The sequence below is a fragment of the Stegastes partitus genome, unplaced genomic scaffold, assembly GCF_000690725.1.
Source record: "Stegastes partitus isolate 25-593 unplaced genomic scaffold, Stegastes_partitus-1.0.2 Scaffold270, whole genome shotgun sequence".
Lineage (NCBI taxonomy): Eukaryota > Metazoa > Chordata > Actinopteri > Pomacentridae > Stegastes > Stegastes partitus.
Genome location: NW_007578001.1, coordinates 56,379 through 77,239, shown reverse-complemented (window position 1 = coordinate 77,239; position 20,861 = coordinate 56,379). Strand labels below are relative to the sequence as shown.

Sequence of the window (20,861 nt, the reverse complement as noted above, 5' to 3'; positions counted from 1 at the left end):
AATCAGTTATTGTGATGCACTGATTTCCGTCACAATGTCAGGAATTCAATCACTTTTTGGCACAAGACTTGGATTTACAACTGTTCCATGATCTTCATCAGTTTTGTGATGGATTGATCTGTTGTTAGTTCCATATCCAGCACTTTCACCTTAACAGTAATTGAAAAAAAAACATCACTTCCTCAACAATCCCAGTTCAAGGTTCAGTTGTACCGGTTCAGCAGCTTCACACAGTCATCTTCTGGTAACCACAGTTGTCATGGAGACTCATCTGACGTTCATTGGTTGTTGTGATGTTTCTTTACAGTGTGGACACAAACTGTGGTCGTGTGTGTTGTTTGCGGTGGACGGCGCCACCTACTGGTAAAACAACAACACGGTCCGGTCAGACACGTGAGGGCACCCGTGACGTCATATGTAAGCGACGCCTTCACCTGGATCTCCTCAGTCATTTCGGGGTAACGTGATTGTTTTCAACCCCGAAAATGGTGAAATCTGGGAAACTTCGGTCCGGGACAGGGTCGAAACTCAAACGGTGGAAGAAAGGACACAGCAGTGACTCCAACCCGCAGTCGAGTCGTTTTCGGCAGGCTGCTAAAAGCCGCTTCTTCAGCCGGCCCAGCGGTACGTTTCCCATCACACGTGGATCTCTGGCTGCTGCTAACACCAGCTAGCTTTAGCCATTTAACTTGTGACCCCCGCATGCTAGCTTGATATGTAGCGTCAATATATTCTAATCAACAATTTAGCTGAATTTCTTTCTCTCATTTCCATTTAGTCAGTTTAACTAACTTGTCTGTAAGTTTAGTTTTTGATTTTGAGCAACAACTATTGTCTGTTTGTAGTTCTGAGAGCCAAAGAAACAGTTTAACCCTGTTAAGATAACAGCTCGTTAAATGCTGACATCCTGAAAATAATACAGAGTACTAATAATCAAAATGTGCAAGTACTTGGCCGCACTAGTAGTTGTTTTGGCTCCATTGCATTGAGTTTAAAATGTGTTTATGACTGACATTAAAGTTTGGACTTTTACCTATAAGTAGATTTGATCACATTCAACTTTACTGTCTATGCACAGAGTGATAAGACGAGTAATGCGGTTTGGCATCGAACCAGGGGTGCAAAAGCAGCAGTAAAGCACATACAGCATAGTTATACATGGCATGTTACAGTATGAACACAGTGTGATTGTAGTACCTGTAGTTCTCAATGTAAAGTTAGATATATGAACATTTACTGCTAGCGGTATAAACAGTATGGACAGTAACAATAGAAATCATGTGAACAGGTTGAGAAATATGTAGTATGTACACTGTATGATCAGCATAGACAGTATGAGAGTGAGATATATGCAGTACAGACAGTATGTATAGTTTGATTGTTCAGTATTAACATCAGCACACAGGGTGAAAACTGTACTAATTCCAGCCCCATTTGTATATAATTCCTCAATTCATGAGGTCTAATAGTAATTCAACAGCAGTGTGATTGAAACCAATGTTGGTTTTTCCTTGTTTTGAGGGCTTATTCCTTGCAAAAAAAAAAAGATCTTTAGAAAGTGTAGGAAGCAGATAAGATGGATGACTATCAGTTTTAGCTCACCTCATGTAAAAGTGCTCCCAACAGCTTGAAAACTGTGGGTCAGTTTATAGATTTGTAGTCATGGATTCAATCTAAATTCGGCCTGCAAAGCTAAAATGACAGATGGGACACAGATTTGTCAGTTCTACTCCCAACATGCTGTGTATCATGCCTCTTTTATGTCAGGGGTGTCAAACGCATCCTTGCTCTTAGGTCCACCAGCAAGCCTCCTCAATTCTTGAGATGCTGAAATTGAGACATCCTTTACTTTGGTGCGCCAGGATTGATTTCCAGGTCACCTCTTCACAGGGAAGACCGAGGAGATGAGGAGGCTCGGGTCAGTGCTCTAGGATGACCTAACGTAAAGACATATCTGTTCTTTTCTCCCATCAGGAAAGAGTGATCTAACTGTTGATGCTCTCAAGCTTCACAATGAGCTGCAGGCCGGTCCACTGGAGGTCAACACAGGCAGTCGTAAAGATGCCTGTATGGAGGAGGAGGCAGATGAGATGTTCTCAGAGAGAACCTCAGGCACGTTCCTCAGCGGTTTGTCTGACTGCTCCAACCTCACCTTCAGAAAGGTGCAGCGCTTCTGGGAGTCTAACTCAGCTGCCCACAAAGAGGTCGGTGTTACACTGAAGACAGCGAATTTATTCACAACGCCATGTTAATAAGTAGCTTCATGCAGCTGATTTATAATGTCAGCAAACCTTTAACACTGAAAAGCTATTTATGACATTTTTAGGAGTTGATGCAAGGATATCAGCTCTGCTAACAAATCTGTAATTTCAAGTCCAAGATGCTGAGTTACAGCATTGTCATCTGATATTCCTCACAGATTTGCGCAGTGTTGGCAGCTGTTACTGAAGTGATCCGTGGTCAGGGAGGAAAGGAGACGGAAACAGAGTACTTTGCTGCTTTGGTGAGTGCTGCCTTCAAAAAGAAATTTGTGGTGTATTGAAAAGTGATGATAAATCTAAACTTTCTTCTGTACATGTCTGTGATTTCGTAGATGACCACTCTGGAGGTTGTGGATTCAGCGGAGTCCCAAGCTGCAGTTGCGTACCTCCTCAACCTCGTCATGAAACGGTAGAGCTTAAACATCTTACTGCCTCTACAACAAACCCTCAGACATGTCCAAAATTGCTGGTTATCACTGGAAATATGTTTAATCTGCTTGGTACATTGCGTTTCTTAGGGTTCCTGCTCCTGTACTCATGTCTAAGTTCTCGGACACCACCAAGGCTCTGATGGACGTCATGTCTAAACAGGCTACCTCTGACACCGCTTCTGCGCTTAGATGGGTGAGTAGATTTGTCTATGATTGCCTTGTTATATTCATTGTTCAAAACTGTTGCAAAATTGATTTTGTTATTTCGCATCTATAGATCCTGTCATGCTTGGCCACGTTGTTGAGGAAGCAGGACGCATCTGTCTGGACCTATCCAACGACTCTCCAGGCTTATCACGGCCTCCTCAGCTTCACAGTGCACAGCAAACCCAAGGTCAGTTCCTCGGCCCACTAGTACTGCTCACCCACATTGCGTTGTTTGTCTCAGTTGTATTACTTGTTCCGTTCAACATTTGTTGAGATATAAAAAGTTGTGGATCTTGGGCGACTGAATTTATCTCCACTGTTTCCTCTCAGGTCCGTAAAGCAGCACAGCAAGGTGTTTGCTCCATTCTCAGAGGCAGTGACTTCTTATTTAAAGATAATGCCCCGGCCCATCACCCTGCTGCAGCTACCACAGCCAAGTTCTGCATAAAAGAAATGGAGCAGGCAGGAGGTAAGGCATCACTGATGTGTTTTACTGATGCATATAACACAGGCACAGAAATGTACCAGTCGGCTTTCCTCAAATATAGCCAATCTGTGTGACTAGTTTCTTTAAAGGCTTGAGTTGCTTCTGTGTATAGCGTTAAAAGCATAACGATGTAACTTTTAAGAAGCAAATGGCAGCGGATTGAAATTTAATCCTGAAATATGTTGATTTTTTAGCATTAAACATGGGGAGTTAGAAATAGATACCTGCCTTTAATACACACCCGCTTCAAGTAAAGGCCTGTTACCTTCTGCAGTTAAGAAAAATAAAGGCCCTGGTCACTATTTGAGGAAATACAGTATTTGTTCCTACTGTGATGAACATAAGTTGTGTTTGATTGTCCGGCAATTACAGTTTATATGTTTTTTTTCCTCTCAGGCAGCAAAGAGGACACCACCACACTTCATGTGCTCGGCCTTCTGAAGGACCTGATTGGGAGTTTTCCTCTGGGAGCCGTCAAGTCCTGTTGTGAGACTCTGCTGCGAGTGATGACGCTCAGCCATGTGGTGAGAACACACAGATATTCCCATGTGCAGCCAGATACTCTGTATTCACCTACATAGATATTCAGAGATGTGTTTTTAATGTGTTCACTGTGTTTTTGGCTGCAGCTGGTGACGGCCAGTGCCATGCAGGCCTTTCATCGGCTCTTCAGCGGGAAGCCGAATGCTTCAACCCTCTCACCAGAACTCAACGCACAGATCATCACGGTGAGAGAATCCAAACAAATCAAGTGTGCCTCAGTTTTAATGCAAAGTGTGGTGTCGAAGCTCATCATTTCTCATTGACAGGCTCTGTATGATTACCTGCCCAGTGAGAACGACCTGCAGCCTCTGCTGGCCTGGCTGGCCGTCATGGAGAAAGCACATGTTCACCTGGCAAGGTAATAATGTATATTTTCTCACAGCAGCATAGCTAAGTGGTGTTGTTTTTTTCTAGTTAGATAGGTTGGCAGGCAGTTGACCAATACCTGCTATGTTTTTGTCTAGTTTGCAGAGTTCTCTGAGTTTGGGTCACCTACCTCGCCTCTTCTCTGCTGCCATGTCCTGCCTGCTGTCTCCTCACACTCAGGTGGTTTCTGCCGCCACCAACACACTAAAGGTAAAGGAAATGCAAGTTTAGTGACCATAAAGCTGGTTTAGTGTATCAGGAGTTGTGAGGGTGCGGGGTATTTCTAGATTGTATTAGAATTTTTGCATTTCTGTAAGGGATGTTGGTTGTTTTTACAGTGTATGCAACCTCTTTATTAAGCGATTCATGCTTATCTCTTTCAGACTTTGTTGACTGAATGTGTTACCCCTCACATGGAGCAAATGGGCATGATCACTGCCTCCGCCTCTGCAGGGAACCCTTCTTATGTCTGCAAAATGTTTCGGTACGATACCTAGCTGTTTGACAAGCTACTCTCCCCTTCTGTTTGTCGAGACTACGTGGAAATGCTCCTCGTGATAACTCTGACTGTGTGTATGTGTTCCAGTATCATAGAGGACGGACTGTCCTATCGCTTCCATGCCTCCTGGCCGTTTGTGCTGCAGATCCTCGGTTGCTTCTATCGAGCCGCAGGGAAACAAGCTCACCCCATCATGACTAAGGTATAGTTACAGAACTTTATGGATCACAATGTGAGTTAAAAAAAAAAAAAGGTAGATGTTTGCCTGAGTGTTTGTGTTGTGTTCTGGACAGTCCCTGCAATCGCTGGCAGACCTGCGCTCCACTCCTCAGTTTCCCTTCAGCGGGGAGCTGGATCTGGCTATAGGAGGAGCTGTGGAGAGCATGGGGCCTGAAGTTGTTCTGGGTGCTGTGCCTCTCAACATCACCGGCTACGAGTAAGTACACATGCAGTTACACAAACGCTGTAGAGGGCCCATCTTGTTCATGTTGCTTTAACTTACTGTGCTTGATTGTATTTTATTTTTTTCTCTTTCCTATCAGTGACGACTTGGAGTTCCCACGCAGCTGGCTGATCCCCGTCATACGGGATCATGTGAAGAACACTCACCTCGGTTTCTTTGCTTCTTATTTCCTCCCTCTGGCCTCTACACTCAAGCAGAGAGGTAAACTAAGTGTAAAATGCTCTACTTAAGGGTGGGGTACCTGGGGAAGGGGTTTGTGTACCAACTGGTGGATCTGTTCTTGTGTCGTAGCTGAAGAGTTGGAGCAAGCCGGACAGAAGCTGGAGGCCAAAGTCTACCAGACCTTACAACTTCAGGTAGCTTATCACACTTAATGTGTGTTCTTGTCTTAACCCTTTGAACCTCTGAATTGATTGATTGATTGATTCATCATTCATTCATTCATTCATTCATTCATTCATTCATTCATTCATTCATTCATCCATCCATTCATTCATTCATCATTGATTCATTCACTGATTCATTCATTCATTCATTCATTGAGTTAACAAACAAACGTACAACATTTGTGAGAGAAACATGCAGAATAATGGGATTTTGGATTTAATTTCTTGATTTTAATCTTTAATATGGTTGATTTTTAACATGTGATTTGTTCAGGAACAGTTTAGAAGTAAATTTTTTTTTATTTTTTAAAAGATAATATATGTTTCCAAGCTTCCGGTGGGTCATCCTGCCATGTGCTCCTTTTTCAGATTTGGACCATGCTTCCTGGCTTCTGCACATGTCCCGTAGACTTGATCAAATCTTTCAAAGGCATCGCCCGCACACTCGGTATGGCTGTTAACGAGCGGCCAGACCTGAAACTCACAGTGTGCCAGGCTCTACGCACCATCATCAACAAGAGCTGCTCCACTGGTAGGAAGACATATGACAAGACATACAAGCCGCTTGAGTCTCTTGAATCAAGTAACTTACAAACTCTTGTGTCTGCAGAGGAGGAAAAAGCTGAAGTGGGTCGCTTCTCTAAAAACTTCCTGCCCATCCTTTTCAACGTGTACAGTCTGCAGCCTGCAGCTGGAGAGTCTGGAACCTACAGGATGGCTGTACTGGACACCATCAAAGTCTATTTAACTGTCACTGAAATGCAGGTGAGTTAAGTTTTCGTGCCATGTGCTGCCTAGTTTTCTTGTGCGGTACAGTGTTTGTTTACATAATTTCACTTAGGCGTATCACTAAATAAAACTATCATCCTCAGATGGTCTCCACATTCCTGCAAAAAGCCACAGAGAGACTGACCAACACACAGTCCACTGAGTTCACACGGTAGGACATAAATGTGGATATGTTGATGAAGAAATATCTCTTTCTGAATGAGTGACATACATACATATTCTAGGATATGGTAAACATCCGTATATTTACTTTCCCATCTGTTCCTTCTTTTCTTCTGGTCTCTTTTTTTTTTTACCTCTCAGGCTGTCAGTGATGGACCTAGTGGTTGCCATGGCTCCTTTTGTAGACGAGGCCACCATGACTAAAACCTTTGAGCTGATTAGACCATATTTGGAGGTAAGCATACGCACAATATGCTAAAAGTCGTTGTAAAGCAGTTAAAGTCATTTGTTCTGAGTTTGTGACATCACAGACAGCTGTGTTATTAACCACCCAGACAAATTGGAATGATTGCCCGTAAAAACAGACCTGAATTCATTTTAACTGAACTGACGTGTTATATATAAAATCATAATATACACAACATTTTGTCAGGTCACCTACGATATTACACCAGTGGGTTATTTATTCCATCTTAAATCATCAGAGGACCTCTGCTCGATCATCTTTCAATTGCTTGAAACTTTTTCAGTAACTATGGCTATTTTAAAAAAGCATCTGTAAAATGTTATATTGATATATCAAATACTTTTGGATATACATGTGTATCTGGATATATTTTTAATTACCCATTGAATGAACCTTTAACACGTTTTTTTCACACTTTTTTTTGGGGGGGGGGGTTGTTTTGTTTTGTTTGTTTTTTTTTACAGATCAATGTTTTGTTTTGTTTTTTTCAACAGTAAATTGTTGAAAACATTTTCAAGAAACACAGTGAAAAACAGTTATACATTTTTAACAGTGTATTGAGTGCTGTCATCGCCTAATTTGCATAACTGACCATTTGCATGTGATTGTAATGGACTCTGTAGGTTCTTCTTTACTTAAAATGAGTTTTTAAAAAAAACAAACCAAATATAGCTGCTGAGGGGGGCATGGGAGTTCGACCTGCCAGTCCACATGTGCTTTGTGGATCTGGAGAAGGCCTATGACCGTGTCCCCCGAGGAACTCTGTGGGGAGTACTGAGGGAGTATGGGGTACCAGGCTCACTGCTACGAGCCATACGGTCCCTGTACAACCAAAGTGCGAGCTGTGTCCGCATTCTTGGCAATAAGTTGGACAGGTTCCCAGTGGGTGTTGGACTCCGCCAGGGCTGCCCCTTGTCACCGATCCTGTTTGTGGTTTTCATGGACAGGATCTCAAGGCGCAGTCAGGGAGAGGAGGGTGTCCGGTGTGGGGACCTCAGGATCTCGTCTCTGCTTTTTGCAGATGACGTGGTACTGTTGGCTCCATCAGACCGCGACCTTCAGCACTCACTGTAGCAGTTTGCGGCAGGGATGCGGATCAGTACCTCCAAGTCCGAGGCCATGGTTCTCTGCCGGAAACCGGTGGACTGCCACCTCCGGATGGGGGGGGAGTTGCTTCCTCAAGCGAGGGAGTTTAAGTATCTCGGGATCTTGTTCACAAGTGATGGGAAAATGGAGCGTGAGATGGACAGGCGGCTCGGTGCGGCGTCAGCAGTAATGCGGGCGCTGTACCGGACCGTCGTGGTGAAGAGAGAGCTGAGCCACAAGGCAAAGCTCTCGATTTACCAGTCCATCTACGTCCCAACCCTCACCTATGGTCACGAGCTTTGGATCATGACCGAAAGAACGAGATCACGGATACAAGCGGCCGAAATGAGCTTCCTCCGCAGGGTGGCTGGGTTCAGCCTTAGAGATAGGGTGAGGAGCTCAGACATCCGGAGGGAGCTCGGAGTAGAGCCGCTGCTCCTTCGCGTCGAAAGGAGCCAGTTGAGGTGGTTTGGACATCTGGTTCGGATGCCTCCGGGGAGGCTTCCTCTGGAGGTTTTCCGAACTTGTCCACCTGGGAGGAGACCCCGGGGCAGACCCTGGACCCGCTGGAGAGATTATATCTCTCAGCTGGCCTGGGAACGCCTCGGGATCGCCCAGGCAGAGCTGGAAAGCGTCGCCGGGGGGACGGAGGTCTGGGACGACCTGCTCCGCCTACTGCCCCCGCGACCGGACCCCGGATAAGTGGAAGACAATGGATGGATGGATGGATGGATGGATAAATAGATAAATATGCTTAAAACTATAAGTGAACTTTCTTCTGTTGATTCTTTTTCTATTATATAATTTTGCTTTTGAAATAAGTGCAATAGTGGAATTGCTTCAGCCCTCCTCCTTTATCCGGGCTTGGGACCGGCAGAGTGACTCAAAGAGACACTCTGGCAGAGTTACTGAGGTTTTTTTTTTTTGTGTGTGTGTGTGTGTGTTTTTATCTTTTTTTTAAATCTTGTCTTATCTTTTTTTCTTTCTTATATGTTTTAAATCTTTTTTTTTTTCTTAAATCTTTAAAAAAAAATCTTTTCTTATCTTTTTTCCTTCTCTCTAATTTGGGGTCAATTTAGAGTGTCCAATTAGCCTAACGGGGTTTGTGTTTTTTTGGTGCTGTGGGAGGAAACCGGAGAACCCGGGGAAAACCCACGCAAACACGGGGAGAACACACAACTCCACACAGAAACAGGTGGCGGTGTTTCTGTGCGGCTACAGTGCTCCTCACTGTCGCCGCCGTGCTGCCCTCAGTGGGGGGAGGTGGGGAGAGATGGGAGGCCGATGGGAGGTATGACTGGAGGTGGGGGGAGATGGGAGGCATGACTGGAGATGGGAGGAGATGGGAGGCATGACTGGAGGTGGGGAGAGATGGGAGGCATGACTGGAGATGGGAGGAGATGGGAGGCATGACTGGAGATGGGAGGCATGACTGGAAGTGGGGAGAGATGGGAGGAGATGGGAGGCATGACTGGAGGTGGGGAGAGATGGCAGAGTGATGGGAGGTGGGGAGAGATGGGAGACCGATCGAAGGCATCCCATCTTTCTCCACCTCAGGGTGCAAACAGAAGGTTTAATGAAACCAACTGCAGCACCCAACTTTTCGTTCTCCTTGTGAACGACCTTCTGACCTTGTCCTCTGGTCCAGCTCTCTCTCTCGTTGCTGCCTCTGCTGTTCTTTTTCCTGCAGCTTTTTCTCTTTCTTTTCTCTTTTGAGCCTTCTTTCCTCCTCCTTCTGCTCGCAGCTCCTGAAAAGACCGAAGAATTTCTTCTTCTGGCGCTTTTTCATGAGCTGCTCCTGGAGCTCCTCGTTGTCCTTCTCCAGGATTTTATGTGACTCCTCCACTTCTTGGCTCTTTTCCAGCAGGACTTGAATCTCCTGCTGCATCACTTTCTGGCCCTGCTCCAGAAAGTCTTTGTCCTTCTGGAGGTCTTTGTTTGTCACCTCCAGAAGTTCTTTGACCTTTTTGAGGTCTTCATTCTTCCCCCGCAGAGCTTCTTTGTCCTCCTGGAGGTCATTATTTTCAGCCTTCAGCTTTTTATTCTCATCATGGAGAGTTTTATTTCTTCCCTCCAATTCTTCAGTTTTCTGCTGGAGGTCTTTGATTGAGGACTCCAGTTGTTTGCTGGACTCTTGGAGGGCTGTAATCTTAATTGCCAATTCGTTTTTCTCCTCTCCAAGCTTCAGCTTCTCCTCCTCAATTACCTTCTTCTCATCCTTATTTTTATTCTTAAGTTTGAGGAAGGCCTCCTTCATTTTTGCCTTGGAGTCTTCATGCTTCTCATTCTGTTCTTGCAGAAGCTTTATCTCCACCGACATTCTCTCCGTCTCCGTGGTCAGCTGCTTATTTTGCTGCTCCAGGGTCTCGTTGGAGGACCTTAGGTACTTTAGCTCGCCAGTGACAGAAATAAGCTTGTGTGCAATCGCCCATTTACCACTATTCACCTTGCTGCTAATCTTTTCCACTTTCTTTATTTCTGCCCCTAGATCTTTCTCCAGTTTCTTGTTTTTCTCCTGGAGTTTCTTCTTGGCTTCCTGCAGCTCTTTGATCTCCTTGCGCATTTCTTTGGTCTCCTCTTGAAACGCCTTGCCTCCTTTTTGCAGGTGTGGAACCTTTTCCTCCATCAGTTCCTTTTTCTGCCTCTCGAGATCTTCCATTTTCGCCGCCATTTCTTTCCTTTCCTTTATCCAAAGTGTTTTTTCACCCTGGAGGGTTTTGATCTTCTGCTGCAGTCCTTGCAGCCTTTTGAAATCGGCTGTCTCCAGCTTGGATTGGTCCAGCTGCTCTGTCTGGAGGCCTTCGTCTTCTTTGGTCACCGGGGGAGACTTCTTGTTCTTGGTGGAGACCTTTACCTCCACGGGGCTGGACTCCAGCGTTTTCTCCTTGTTCTTCAGAAGCTCCTTCAGCTTGGAGATTTCCTCCTTGCAGCTGTGGACTTCCTTACAAAGCTGCTCCTTCTCACCCACCAGCTCTTTAATGTGCAGCTTCATTTCCTCGATTTGGTCCTGATTACCAAGCGAGCAGAGTTCCTCCTCGGCTGCCTCACGTTGTGCATTGCGGCGAGAGACATATTTACGTTGCTGGTTCTTTTGTGCCATTGCAGCGTAAAAACAAAGTACTGTAAGTAAAGAACAGAAAACTAAACCTGAGTAGGCGTTGTTGGGTTTCTGTGCTCGAGTGCTGTTTGCGAAGAAGTTCTTCGGTAACAGACGGTCAATGGATGTCGTGAGTCTTGCGATTGAGATACTCGGTAAATAAGTAAATCACTCGGGAAGAATCTAGCAATACTTGACTTCTGGTTGGTGTCCCCCATTTAAGAAACTTTTTGACATCATCAGCTGACGTCATCAACACTTCAACGGCATCAAAGCAATCATACGCGTTCTCTGCAGTGGGCGGGGCCTCTGTTGCTGGGCCTCTGTTGCTAGGCAACGGCATTTGTTTTGAAAGTCAACACTGTAGGACACGTGACAAACTCAAGGCCCGCGGGCCAAATCCGGCCCCTCACGTAATTTTATGTGGCCCACGAGAGATGTGTGTTTCCTAATCTGATAAATAATAGGATTTACCTGATATAATAAAATGTAATATAATGTTATAACTTATGCTATAATAACACAACAATGTATGTATGTATTTATGAGCGTGTGCCAGCTGAAGTTTCACGCGGTCGCATTGTGCGAGTGAACGATGATCATCAGGCTGATCTGGTTCCTTCCGTCAGCACAGGTAGCTGCTGCTCCAGCTATTGTGGTTGGAAATAGTCACATTTCTTCCACATTGACTCAGTTTCTCTCTGCCTGACGCTAAAACAGTAAGTTTCTCTTTTACTGTGTTCCAATGACACAACGATACATAGCCGATTATGTTAAAAAAAAAAAAAAAAAAAAAAAGCGAGGTGAGCGAGGGAGAGGTTCGACACACCTGATGATAAAAGTGTTCAGGTGCAGGCAGACAGATCTCCACTGAGTCAGTTAGGAAGACAAAGTAGCCCCACATTCAATCTGGAAGATTCACATTTTAACGACGATCACGATTTTGACTCTGTAAACATGATGGCCAGTGGTCTGGACATTTAAAATGCGCTCAGCTCGTAGAAACGTCTGTTCATAAAAAACTCCGCTAAAAACTAATAAGCTAAAAGAAAACTTTTCAACTTCGGCAAATTAGTGTAGAACGCACTTTCCACTGTTTTCCAACAAATGTTTGGTCGCTCACCTGTCAGAGGAGCTGCACTGCAGACACCTGGTAGCATCTACCGGAGCAGCATGTGAGGTGTTCAGGGAACATCTGTAAAATGTAGGATCTACCGGAGCAGCATGTGAGGCGTTCAGGGAACATCGGTAAAATGTAGCATCAGCTCATACACAAATGATGAGCCTGTGTCCAGCTAATGACTGATATCAGAAGAGGACTGGTGACAAAATAAATATATTTTCAGGTTAAAACATTTTACAAATATCAAGTCTTGTATCACTGAAAATCACTGCAACATAACTAAGTTATGCAGAAACAACTGTTCATCAGCTGCATGGTGCATTAATAGCTGTGGTGAATAGTGCTGAACCAAAACAAGGGGGTGGGCGACCAAATCATTAGCTGGTACGACCAACAAAGAAAGTTGGCAGCACCTTGCTGCCATTGGAAAAGTTAGTCTGGAGCCCTGCTACATGTGTTTTACTTGTAGATAAAGGCATGCACAATAGTTGTACATATAATAAATAATAATCAAATGCAGAGACAATTATTTAATAATATGTTAAGGAGTCGTTACATTTATACAGTCTTACAATTACAAGCAGCCTTTTGAGGGTAAACATAATGCTTATGGATGATGGCCCAGGATGAAAATGAGTTTGACACCCCTGTTCTAAATGAATTGTGTTGTAAGAACTGTATGCATTTCTGCACATGTGTGTATATTTCATTTTGTGCACTTATATATGAAAAGAAATATGTAGTTTTTTAAAAAGTTCTTTTTTCTTTCTTTTTTAAATTCAAGTCTATTGAAGTATGTTTTTTGGTTAACTTTGTGTCTGTTGGTGCGTTTGTTTTCAGACCAAAGAGCCCGGCATGCAGAAGAAGGCGTACCGTGTGCTGGAGGAGATGTGCGGAGCTGAGAGAGAGGAGTGTAAATCGTTTGTTGTTTCTAATCTGGAAACACTCAAAGTCGTCCTGCTTGAGACTCTGAAAAAGGCTTCTTCACCAGCAAAGAGGGTGAGACAGCTTTGTAGAGAGAAACAAAGTGAACAAAACATGAGATGAATCTGCATGTTTTGGTTTCCAGTGTCTGATCATGTTTTGCTTTTTGTGATTCTTCTTCTCAGCCGAGACTGAAGTGTCTGATCCACATCGTGAAAAGGTTAAATGAAGAACACAAAGACTTTATCACTGCGCTGCTGCCAGAGGTACCAATAAAAATAAGTGCTGGCAAACACACAAATATTGTGTGCTCATATTTGTTGGTTTTTCTAAGGATGTTTTCTCTTTCAGGTGATCATATGTACCAAGGAGGTCTCTGTTGGAGCTCGCAAGAATGCCTACACTCTTCTGGTGGAAATAGGAAATGCTTTTGTCCGCTTCTGTGGCAACACAAAAGGTAGCATCTTGTTTTTATTGTGTATGCATGGACACAAATGTTTCAGTTTGAGGATTTGATAAGTTCGTTGTGAGGGTTTCATTGTAACTGAGTGTCTCTGTCTGATCCAGATGCAATGGAGCAGTATTTGATGTTGGTGTATGCAGGACTCACAGGCTCCGTCACCATGATCACCTGTACAGTGTTGGCACTCACACGCATAGTGTTCGAGTATAAAGGTAGGACTATTAACTGTCAGCATTTTGCTGGTGGTCATTTGAAAGCCTATATTTGAGGACAGGATTCATTCTGCTGCCCTTTTGTTCCTAGACTCTATCGAGGTGACCACCATGGAGCAGCTGCTGCACAACGTCTGTCTGCTGCTGTCGTCTCGCACCAGAGAGATAGTCAAAGCTGCCTTAGGCTTCATCAAGGTCATTCTCTTCATCATGGACCCCAAGACGTTGGCCTCGCATGTCGCTGTCATGGTATGCATCGTGCATTCTTGTTCCAGGGAGTCACATATTTAAGATATTTGTGGCACATGTTAAAGAGTTTTGTTTTTTTATTCTTTCTTGTGTTCAGATGGAGGGCATTGGAAACATCCAGGATGATGTAAGGAGGCACTTTAGAACCAAACTAAAGAACATCTTCACTAAATTTATCAGAAAGTTTGGGTAAGTGCTCCGTGAGCTTTTAGGTATTATGGTGTTTAGCTGAGCACCTTCAGCTAGCATGTGCTGTGTGTTAATGCAATGTCTATATCAGCAAATGTTTTTCTACTCCTATGGGGGTCTAAACTCTTGTTTTGTCAAGTGACTTTGTGTTTTTTTGTGTGGATATTTAACCTGGAAAACAAATGTCATTCATTGTATTCTTGAAATGAGCTGAGTTACTGATTTCTGCGGTGATATCTGATCTGCAGGTGTTGCTGATATTACAGGATGTTAGCAGCCCCATGATTGTTTATTAATCAAATCAGACACTAACCTTAAAAATGAATTTTTGGTTTTATAACGTTTTGAAATAGAGGTTCAGACTGAAGATGAGATGGTTCCACATAAACATGACCGTGCTATTCTTTTGTATTTATAGCGTTTATATTTTGACTTTCGCAAAATGTTGTGTTTTGTACGTAGTGTTTATTTTCCTACCTCTCTGTGTGTATTCACATAATGTTTACAGCCAGTTCTACACTGGATGTCTTCTTTATGAAATGTATAGCACAGCTATGTCATGCACTGTTTTTATTTTCTGTGCATGTGTCTTATTATCTGCTGTGTTTTCCAGTTTTGAGCTGGTGAAGAGCATGCTGCCTGCAGAACACCACAAGGTGCTGGCAAACATCCGCAAAGCCGAGGCTCGCAGCAAGAGGAGGAAACAGGCCACAGAGGAGGACGACGACTCGGAGAGCGAAGAGGAGGCGCCTAAAACAAAGAGCGAAAGGTAGACTGCTTTTCCCGATGCAAAACCCTACTTTTCTTCTTGCAGTTTCCTGTTTCCTCTGTAAAAATCTTCTGTCTTCTCCTTTGAAGCATCGAGGACATTCTTGCTGAGTCTGACAGCGATTTGTCGGAGGATGAAGGAAAGTCTCGTAATGTACAAAAGAAAGGAGGCAAACAGCAGAAAGGACGGGCCTGGCTCAAAGAGGGAGGGGAAGATGACCCACTTAACTTCCTGGATCCAAAGGTTTCCCAGAGAGTGCTGGGTAATGAAGTCCTTCATTATTTGTGTTTGAGGCCTCTTGAGTCATCAAAAAATGAGCTTTTTGTATTCTGTAGAGTTAACAAGATGTGTGTTGTTTCTCAGCCACCAACCCAGAACTGAAAAAGAGTGCCAAGGTTGAGCATGGCTTTAAAGTGACCTCAGACGGACGGCTAATCATTAGAGATGATGAAGAGGAGGACGTAAAAGACAAAGGTAAGTGGAGTCCAGTACCGTCCCTTTCATTGCTTTATGTCTGAACAGGCTGTAACAGTAACGCTTCACTCTCCTCACAGATGGGGGAGAGATGAAAGACATCCTGGAGGAGGCAGGAGTCAAAAGTGTGAGTACTTACAGTACATATCCTGTTCATTTGTGAGACATGTCATGACTGTTGTGTTCACTGTTTGGTCGATTCCTTCACAACACTTTCAGAAAAAGACACAGAAAAGGAAGTTTCGAGATGACAACTTTGATGACGACATGGACGTCGAACCTCAGCTTTCATATAAAGGTCAATGAAGTCATTTTTTTTGAAGGTGACAGTTTTAACAGCTTCCAAGATGTCATGTTGACAGTATTTGTGTTTTGCTCTCCCTCAGCTGGAGGCTCAGGTATCCACAGACCCCTGGGAGGCCGCCAGGACATTGGAGCTGATTACCAATCCAAGGTGAGTCTGACCACGTGCACAAAAACTTGTTTTTGGAAGTGACTGGTTCGTGGTGTGATGTGGATCTGGAAATTCTGATCTTGAGTGTCTGTTCTTGCTTCTCTCAGAAAGGAAAAGGAGATGTGAAGAAAAAGGGAAAGCTAGATCCGTACGCTTACATCCCTCTGAAGAAGGCCCAGCTTAATCGCAGGTATGAGCAGCAGTTGTTATTGTGTACTTCAGTAAAACTCTTAAAAGCTGATATAGTTAATATGGTCAGATGCCAACATATTTTATTCTACATTCACAGAAAACGTGCCAAACTGCAGGGCCAGTTCAAGGGCATGGTGAGAGGAGCCCAGAAGGGGGCGCTGTCGGGAAAGAAAATGCAGAAGAAAAAGAGAAAAGCATGAAGAACCAACTTTATGTTACTCAGTGGACTCTAAAAGTGTTGTGTGTGTGTGTGATGGCGTGTTCATAAACACCCTACAAGTGTGGACATGCACCTTGGATGTATGTGTGTGTTTCTGACGGATTGTCTAAAAAGGTGAAACCAGTTTGTTTTTAAACTGTGCCATCTTTCAAAGCTCCAAAAATGCCCTGATTGACATTAAACAGTCAAGCAGTAAGTTAATATGTCTGTGTGTCACAGCAAAAATCTTCAGTGTGCTGTCCCTGCGTTGCTGGATAATGTCAGACCAGGTGATTGGGATCGGGGGAAAAAAAAAAAAAAATCAGTAATAAGTAATAATTTGGGCCTGCATCAGATAAATTTCTTTTCAGTGATTATTGATAAAATGTATGTGTTGAAATATATAAAAAAGTTTACAAGTAATATGGGAGGAGTGATGTGTGCCTTCTGTTATTTAGTTTCTTGAGGGTGCTGTAGACTTCACAATAGTTGATGGTGAGTAAAAGCATTCATGGATGTTTTCAAGATGAGTTAAAGACACCATTAAAGCTGTTTTTGGAGTGAAACATAAGACACGAAAACTATGTTATTTCCAGCCTGCAGTTGCATTTTTTTCTGACAGGACAGCTTCAAGACACGGAGACCAGAAGCTGTAGGGTGAGTAAATTAGAGTTGCTGCATGAGTAAGATGCTTTCAGTCCACTTTCTAGTGCTTTGCCATATGAGTGAACAAATCCCTTAATTCTTAAAGGTTGAGTGGTTAAAGACATGCACTTAGAACAAAGACATCAAAGAATTGAATCCTGTCCGGGTGTACAGAAGCTTTGTAGCCCTTAGTTTTACTTAATCACATTCTCAGTTGACCTGTGTGGTGTTATGTACCTGGAATAGCTTTAAAGGATCATCAAATAATCTAATGGAGTTTTCCAACCGCCAAAAACAGATGGCAGCTCCAACATTGTGACGAAAAGGCATCAAAATGACTTGATATTCATTCATGTGGGATAGGTTTTTAAAAAAAAAAGTTTATAGCCCACTGAATAATTGCGGATGAGATCATTTCTTTATTTTATGTGTAAAGCCATCCACATATTACAGATTCATGATGGTTATTAGACACACGAAACACATGGACCCTAAACATGCCAAACAATGCTGTAGTAATGCCTGCCATTGTGATTATCCTATAAACTGCAACATTTTTTGTTGCACAATTGTTATGTGACAAGAAAGGTTTAATTTTCACAAAAACACTTTTGCTGTGACCTAAAGTTGTGTGGATTTCTGTGATATGACTGTTCAGACAGAAGCAGCTGCACATTCTCAGACGCTGACGTGCAATTTTTTGTGAGTCTGGATCGCTTGTCCTTCAGCAGCAAAGAACAGGCATATCACAGTATATCAACACAGAATAGTATAATTGAATTTGTGTGAACGCCTGTTTTGCAAGTGTTTCTGTCCTGAGCATATTGAAACTGAGTAACAAATGTCCGTCAGTGTCATCTTGGAACTGAAGAGTTAGTTGATTTCTGTGATAATTTAAAATCTTCAGGTGTGTGTCTGATTGATTCTAAAACAGCTGTCTGGTTGTAAACACATGAATAAGAGCACTTTGGAGTGAAAATATTACAAGATCTTCACTGCAATCTCAATCCAATACTACTCCTTACTGTGCAAACGAGTTGTTTTGGAGACATTTCATTGCTTTTTTTGACAATCTCTTCACAACACCCTCAGTAAGTCATCGAAGAAGAAGTTTCAAGATGACAACTTTGATGAAGACATGCATACTGAACCCTAGTTTTCATTTAAAAGGTAAATCGAATCCACATTTTAAAGGTAACTGTTTGAGCAGGTTGCGAAGTATCACATTGATAATACTTGTGTCTTCACTTAGCTGGAGGCTCAGGTATCCACGACCCCTTAGAAGCCATCAGGGCATGGGAGGGGATAACAAATCAAAGGTGAGTCCAACGTCATGCACAAAACAACCTCTTTTTTTCTCTTAGAAACAGTAAGGTGATGTGAAAACAATAAGAAAAACCCTAAACACTCAGTGAATGTGTTGTGTGATAAATATGCAAAGATGTGAACATACCCCGGTGGACGTTTTCTGTTGTGGTTGCTCTTCAACATTGAATCATAGTAAATATAACTTGATTTTTTTGACAAGAATTTAAAAGCCTCTTTCATTTTAAAGTGCAAATACATTTCTACAACGTAATTTAACTGAATTAAAATGTAAAACATTCACCCCCTTCAAGTCAGTATTTAGTAGATGCACCTTTGGCCACAATTACAGCGTTGAGCCTATGGGTAGGTCTCAATCTGCCTTGCACATCTGGACACTGCAATTTTACCCTCATTCTTCTTTGCAAAACAACTTAGACTCTTAACAGGTTGCCGGGGGGTAGTGAGTGAACAGCCCTTTTCAAGTCCGGCCACAAATTCTCAGTTGGATTGAGGTCTGGGCTCTGACTCGGTTTGACTTTATTGTTTTTAAAGTATTTCTTCGTAGCGTTGGCTGTAAGCAAATCAAATCTTCTCCCAAGTTACAGTTCTCTTGCAGACTGCATCAGGCTGTCCTCCAGGGTTTCCCTATACTTTGCTGGATTAATTTTGCCCTCTACCTTTACAAGCTTTCCAGGGTCTGCTACTGAGAAGCATCCTCACATCATAATACTACCACCACCATGCTTCATAGAAGGAATGGTGTGTTTGCAATGATGTGCATTGTTTGATGTCTGCCATTTGTAGCATCTAGTCTGATAGCTAAAAAGCAAATTTTTGGTCTCATCAGTCCAAAGAACCTTCTTCGAGTGGTTTCAGATCAATGCCTTCTGGCAAACTGTAGTTAGATAAAAATCTGATCTTTTAAAATAGTGACTTTCTCTATGCCACTCTCCCATCAAACTTTGAGTCATTAAGGACCTGGGCGACAGTTGTTGTGTTTAATGTCTGTCATTCCAGCTGCTGAACTCTGTAACTCCTCCAGAGGAGTCATGGGTGTCTTGGTGACCTCCCTCACTAGTGTCTTTCTTGCACAGTCACTCAGTTTTGAGGATAACCTGCTCTTGACAGATTTACCCACATTCCTTCCATTTCTTAATACTGTAAAGCACTTTTCACAGAGTTACTTTCACTGTTCTTTTGGTGTAGTTATAGCCAGGAGTGCTGATTCACCAGTGACTCGACCTTCTACATACAGGTGTCTTCATATTATGGTCGCTTGGGACACATTCACTGCACTCAAATGAGCTCCATTTCTCTAATTATGGGACTTAAAGCACCAACTGGCTGCACCTGTGTTAAATTAGGTGAGTCACCTTGAAGGGAAAACTTCCAAAGAGAGTGAATACTATTTATATGCACTGCATGCCTCTGATAAACTGTTAAAGGTTAAGTCAGTTGGTTTCTGTTTTTAAACTGGGCCATTTTTCAGTGCTCCTAAAATGACTTTAAACAACCATGAATGTGGCTGTGTGTAACAGCACACATGGTGAATGTGCTGGCCCTACATTGATAGATGTTGTCAGACCAGATGGAAAAACCTTTGGGGTCAAAAGACTTCACCTGCGTGGAAACAAGTGGGGATGCATCACATGAATATCTGCTACATGAGAAATATAAATGTATTTATGTTTTAAAGTTCATATACAGACGTTACAAAAATTATGGGAAGCCAGGAGACGTGCCTTTTTGTTATTGCGTTTTTTGGACACTTGAGGGTGCTGTAGACTTCTGAATAGTCAATGGTGAGTAAGCGCATCCATGGATATTTTTAAGATGATGTAAACACCCCCATTAAAGTTGTTTTTGGACTGAAACTCAAGACACAGTTACCTCCAGCCCGCAGTTGTCACATTTTCATCTGACAGTGCACATCAAGACAAAAGAGCCGTAGACTGTGGTTTCGCTGCAGGAGCTAACATACCGTTGCTCTCATGTGATTCATTTCCTGAGATGGGTTGCAGCCAAATGAGTCATGTAGTGACAGACTGACCTCCTAATCACTCCTTTTTGTGTCTCAGTGTGTCAGTGTTTCTGTGGAGGGAAGCAGATGTCCTGGGCTGATTCAGGACATTCTCAGACCAGGCATCATCTGCATTGCAGTTAAATATACGTGAAATGGTTTGAAGTGCTATTCGGAGCACTTTGCTTTTATAGATTCTATTTAAATTGTTTAAATTTGCTTTTTTACTACACACAAACACCCACAATGACACACTAAAAGCAAGTTTTAGAAATTCGGTTTTCATACTTTCCAAAGCCACTGCAGGACTGCCGTATCATTTGGTAAAGTGACAACAGATTTATCCAAGTAGTAATGTTTTCCAGAAATATGGCTTCCAATAGCACCAAAAGTAATTCAAAATCTTAGAATTTAGTATCAACCTTGCAGATTATCTATAAAAATTATGTTTCCTGTGTAATTAGTTTAATTACAGAACGTTGCTTAAAGACAAACGCATTAGATCACCTAATGTTGCATCCTGCAATATCCAATTAACTAATAAATATGTCATAAGGTCTGTACTGCACTGACCCCACTGTGTTTGTAAGCTGATTTATAATATGACTGCAACAAG

The 20,861-nt window shown here is 42.9% G+C and overlaps 2 protein-coding genes across 2 annotated transcripts; one reads left to right on the top strand and one right to left on the bottom strand.

The window, feature by feature from the left end:
• Positions 1–423: 423 nt before the first annotated feature.
• Positions 424–16,838, top strand: rrp12 (ribosomal RNA processing 12 homolog). Its single transcript, XM_008282384.1, has 34 exons — positions 424–624; positions 1,975–2,204; positions 2,420–2,503; positions 2,594–2,670; positions 2,780–2,885; positions 2,970–3,086; positions 3,230–3,368; positions 3,783–3,910; positions 4,016–4,114; positions 4,196–4,287; positions 4,394–4,505; positions 4,679–4,779; positions 4,882–4,996; positions 5,088–5,230; positions 5,337–5,458; positions 5,549–5,613; positions 6,013–6,175; positions 6,254–6,408; positions 6,516–6,583; positions 6,736–6,829; positions 12,988–13,146; positions 13,257–13,337; positions 13,423–13,528; positions 13,639–13,746; positions 13,838–13,995; positions 14,093–14,184; positions 14,798–14,953; positions 15,043–15,215; positions 15,317–15,427; positions 15,508–15,554; positions 15,647–15,725; positions 15,814–15,881; positions 15,989–16,071; positions 16,171–16,838. The coding sequence occupies exons 1-34, from the start codon at positions 486–488 to the stop codon at positions 16,271–16,273; spliced, it is 3,873 nt and encodes a 1,290-aa protein (XP_008280606.1). The 5' UTR covers positions 424–485; the 3' UTR covers positions 16,274–16,838.
• On the bottom strand, positions 9,501–11,027 carry LOC103357735 (calponin homology domain-containing protein DDB_G0272472-like). Its single transcript, XM_008282421.1, has one exon. It carries the CDS (start codon positions 11,025–11,027, stop codon positions 9,501–9,503), a length of 1,527 nt encoding a protein of 508 aa, XP_008280643.1.
• Positions 16,839–20,861: the final 4,023 nt, after the last annotated feature.

What these genes read in the sequence shown, in the direction of transcription:
- rrp12 (XM_008282384.1), top strand. Translation starts at nt 486, where the DNA reads ATGGTGAAATCTGGGAAACTTCGGTCCGGGACAGGGTCGAAACTCAAA. An exon ending in CCGCTTCTGCGCTTAGATGG is followed by an intron (nt 2,886 to 2,969) that starts GTGAGTAGATTT and finishes TCGCATCTATAG; the next exon opens with ATCCTGTCATGCTTGGCCAC. An exon ending in CAGTGCACAGCAAACCCAAG is followed by an intron (nt 3,087 to 3,229) that starts GTCAGTTCCTCG and finishes GTTTCCTCTCAG; the next exon opens with GTCCGTAAAGCAGCACAGCA.
- LOC103357735 (XM_008282421.1), bottom strand. Translation starts at nt 11,027, where the DNA reads ATGGCACAAAAGAACCAGCAACGTAAATATGTCTCTCGCCGCAATGCA.